General features: G+C 51.9%; 1 protein-coding gene across 3 annotated transcripts in view; it reads left to right on the forward strand.

The window, feature by feature from the left end:
* The first annotated feature begins 1,986 nt into the window (after positions 1 to 1,986).
* Positions 1,987 to 3,960, forward strand: part of NMI (N-myc and STAT interactor) — a 10,431-nt gene continuing 8,457 nt past the window's right edge. The window contains exons 1-2 of one of the 3 annotated variants that reach the window (XM_019522428.1): positions 1,987 to 2,100; positions 2,963 to 3,016. In XM_019522428.1, coding sequence (XP_019377973.1) covers positions 2,065 to 2,100; positions 2,963 to 3,016 — 90 coding nt within the window. In that variant the 5' untranslated portion in view covers positions 1,987 to 2,064. The remainder of the gene's footprint in view (positions 2,101 to 2,962; positions 3,017 to 3,960) is intronic. The other 2 variants (XM_019522429.1, XM_019522430.1) reach the window with 2 other exon arrangements.

Below are 3,960 nucleotides of genomic sequence, written 5' to 3' on the forward strand. Positions count from 1 at the left end.
AAGCAAGAAGACTAATGATTTATAACTGATCTTGCATGGACCTCCAAGCAAAATTAGTTTCATGCTAACAAATGTCTGCACAGAATAAGGGACTAAATGTTTAAGTTTCATTCTACTTCTTCCCTGAAAATCGATGTCCAGCTCTGTTAATTGGCTTTTTACCTAGTAAATTCATGCCTGTAATTTCTTTGTCATTAAGATTTGTTAGGTAGACTGAACGATCATCTTCAAATAATTCTTGACAGTGCTGGTAGACACATTTAGCAGTACTGTAATATTATATTGCTAACTTTACAATCTGTTACAACTCACAACCACTGTGCCGTATTCTTGAAACAAACCTACTTGTTTTAGTTCTTCAAGAAAAACTCAAATGTTTGAGGTCCTTTTTCCCCTTAAAAATTAACTTACTGGGTTGGCTTACTGGCACTTAACAAGAGAACAATTCCCAACCCATTTCTCAACTAATGAGACATAGTGTTTTGCACTCCAGAGTAGTGTCCTGTCCTACCAAGTCTGTCCAGCCTCTGTCACCCTACTATTGGCCTAGTTCCTCTCTGTTGTGGTAATGCGTAGTCATCTCCCAGTCCTTCCCACTATTTGCTTATGCAAGTGTTTTGTTTCTGCTGGCATCACTGCTTCCCACCTTACAACTCCTTTTATTGTCTAACATTTCCAAAGGGCTGAGTAGTGGGAGAATGTTCCTCCTCCTGTTCCTAGGATGCTCCCGATGCCCTAAATGGCATTGGTCTCCTTTGCTAGAAGCTGCTCCTGTGAGACTTTTTAGACAGGGAAGATGATCCAGCCTTCAGCAAGGGGCTGGACTAGATGACCTCCTGAGGACCCTTCCACCCTATTTGTCTATGGGTCTGTCCCGTCATTGCCCATTGTAAAATCAGCTGTGATTCAGCATGAGTCTTCCATAGTTCCTTTTCCACCCATTGAGTTTCCATCTGCTATGCTGGGGTTTACCACAGCCCAGGAACGCTTGTGTCACTTCCACAGCTTGCACCTTCAAGCCTGAGTGTCACTGGCCACGCTGCCATATCAAACAGGGGGCAACTGGGGTGACCGCCCCAGGCACCAATATGAAGGGGCACAAACAGGTGCTACCCAGCTGGGGCGAGGCATGGGACGGAGCCATGACTGGGTCATTTGGGGGGTGCGGGGATGGGAGGAAGGCGGCTGCCACCACTGTGTGCACTCCTGGGCAAGCACAGGGGTCGCATGACCCCAGATCCGTGCATAGGCCGAGGGCTGGCTGCCGCTGCAGTCTTTGCCCCGGGCACCAAACTTCCTTGCCCCGGCACTGACCGGCCCGGTCCTGCAAAGAGGCCCTACAAGTTCTGCTGCCATCTGTGACTCCTCCGCCCAGCTTCTCCTTGTCCAGATCCCTCGTCTGGGCGGACTCTCGGTGCCAAAGCCAAGGAGCTTCACCTTGCCTGGGGTGCGCTCCCCTTCACCCCACGCAACAGTGGCTTTTCACGTGTCCGACAACTCGCACCTTGCTTGGAGGGTGTTTTTCTGGAGCGCTTTGTGCTAGACATCGCCTCCAGCCCTAATCCCAGCCGTTCCCTGACCGCAGCTACCCGCTCCCTGTCAGCGCGGCCCGGCAGGCACCCTCGCTCAGTGCAGCGGCCTCCGCGCCCCTGGCGGCCGGGCCGGGCTGGGCTGGGCCGAGCTGTGCGCGGGGCTGGGCAGACCCTTCCCCTCCTCCGGGGGAGCAGCAGGCACCGCCCCGTGTGGAGTAGGAGGCTGCCCCGGGACAGAGTCTGAGGGGCCGGGCCAAGCCGGGCCCCGCTCCCAGCCCGTGAGTGGCGCCAGAACCGAAACCGGAACTGAAGCGGGGGCTCGAGCCGGGCCCGACTTCCGGGGCTCCGCGGCCCGGGCCTGTGTTTGAGGAAGAGCGGGGAGGGGGAATGTATGTGACCCGGAAGGTTTTCTAGCTTTCAGTTATTTCCAGACAGGAAGATTATTCCCCAGTGGGTACAGCAAAGACGAGCGCTTCACTTTACCGATCATTAGTGATAATCACCGAGAAGTCGCGTCCTTTTGCAAACCATAATGGCAAGCCCGGAGAACCCCGCTGGCGTGGCCAAGGTATTCCTCCAAAGGCAACAGCACACCCGAGCGATGTGGCCGCTGACACAAATAGCCACGTTTAACTCTGCGGCCTGAAATGTGTGGCGTTTATACACGTGCTACAGGAAGGGGGGGAGGGGAGCACTTTAATTAGAGTAGCTCCGAGAACTGCTCTAATTAAAGCACCTGTAGCGTCTAGTGCGGGGTGGGCAATTCTTTCAGGTGGAGGGCTGCTTACTGAGTTTTGGCAAGCCATTGAGGGCTGCATGACTGGCAGCCCAGGACAGATAAACATTAATTTTCTAAATTTTTTAGGGGCGCTGCGGGCTGGATAGAATGGCCTGGTGGAACGCATTTTGCCCACCTCTGGTCTAGCGTGTCAGCATCCCCCAAATGCCAGCAGGGTCACTTTAATGAAAGCTTATTTAGCAACACTTTAGTTAAAATGCCCCGCCACCATTTTTAAGTGCAGGGATGCTGATATACAAGATGCTGGAGTCTGCTGGCATGTGCTAATTGCCACACTCCAGCAGACTTCATTAATCGAGCATGGACTGATGCCCAGTAATTGCAGCACATTGGAGCAGCCTCACTGCTCGCATATAGGCACCCATACAGTCTCTAGGTCTGTAGTGGAGCCAGTTTAAAATGTGAGCCTCAAATAAGTTAGCTTGTGGTTTGAGTCGATTAATTTCCTGAAGGCTGTGTCAGTTTAGTTTAGTTTCTGTCAGCCCCAGTTCTGGAGAGAAGTATGCACACACGCAAGTCCTTGGATGGCCAAAGCTTTTAGTTTTTCACTATAGAAGTCACGTGTAACCCACAGGATATTATGATAATATCCTCTGTTGTGAAAGTAGTGTATTTTGTTCTATTCTTTCAGGTTGCAATGGATTCTGAGAGTCCACCGTGTTCCTTAAAGGACTGGACTTCTGCAGTAAGTAGTTGCTAGTGTACCACCATATAAGAATCACTGTAGGATCTCTGAAAAGTACTGCGCTGACAAGCTAGGATGTTTTCCTGTAATATAGCGTTATCCAACTGGCAGCCTATGGAATGCATTCGGCCCATGAGGGATTAACATGCAGCCCCTGAGCTCCTATCCAGCCACTGCTTCTACTCTGGCTCTAGCACTTGCCACAGTCTAGGGTCTCTAGATTTCCCCTCCCTCAGCTTTCATTTCCTGCTCCTGACCATGGATGGTACAATCTATGGTGCCAAGGAAGCATACAGTGTGGCACAGAGCATCAAGAGAGCTGAGGGTGGGAGAGCTGAGGATGGGGCTGCCACGTGTATAGAGCTGGGAAGGGATTGGCGTGGGGGGCTGCCTACATATGCAGTGGGTGGGGGTATGTGACCCAGGGCCCATTACTCATGCTAGTGTAGCCCCCGATGCATGCAGGCCCCATGACCTGTAGCACTTGCTGGTGCCCCTTTATCTTTCGTTTCTTTTCACTTTAAAAACTAAGCATTAAGGTTTTTATTTTGTAGTTCTAAGATACATGCATGTGTATTTCCTCATTGTTTAAAACACTTAAAACTAGACTGGACAAAGTCATGGGAAAAATATGTAAAGAAAAATCCAGGATTGCTAGGGGAGTTGCTTGGATTATCAGGGCCAGTGGTGATGCATAGAGGGTGCATGTGCATCCCCTGGAGTGCTGGTACACCCCCTGACTGGCTGTGCCTGCTGCTTAGGTGATGGGCGGTCGGGGGGGGTGTAGGCAGGAGTGCTGAAGCCTCCCCTGCAAGTGCTGGCTGGGGAGTGGAGTGCTGGAAACAGCTGCAGTGATCGGCCATCTCACAATCAGTGGGATCAGCTGTGGGGGGACCCCCCCCCCCCCCCCCTACAAAACCACCCCGCGGGGGGGGGGGGGGGGC

Source organism: Gavialis gangeticus, unplaced genomic scaffold (assembly GCF_001723915.1).
Source record: "Gavialis gangeticus isolate Ggan-Ray unplaced genomic scaffold, GavGan_comp1, whole genome shotgun sequence".
NCBI lineage: Eukaryota > Metazoa > Chordata > Crocodylia > Gavialidae > Gavialis > Gavialis gangeticus.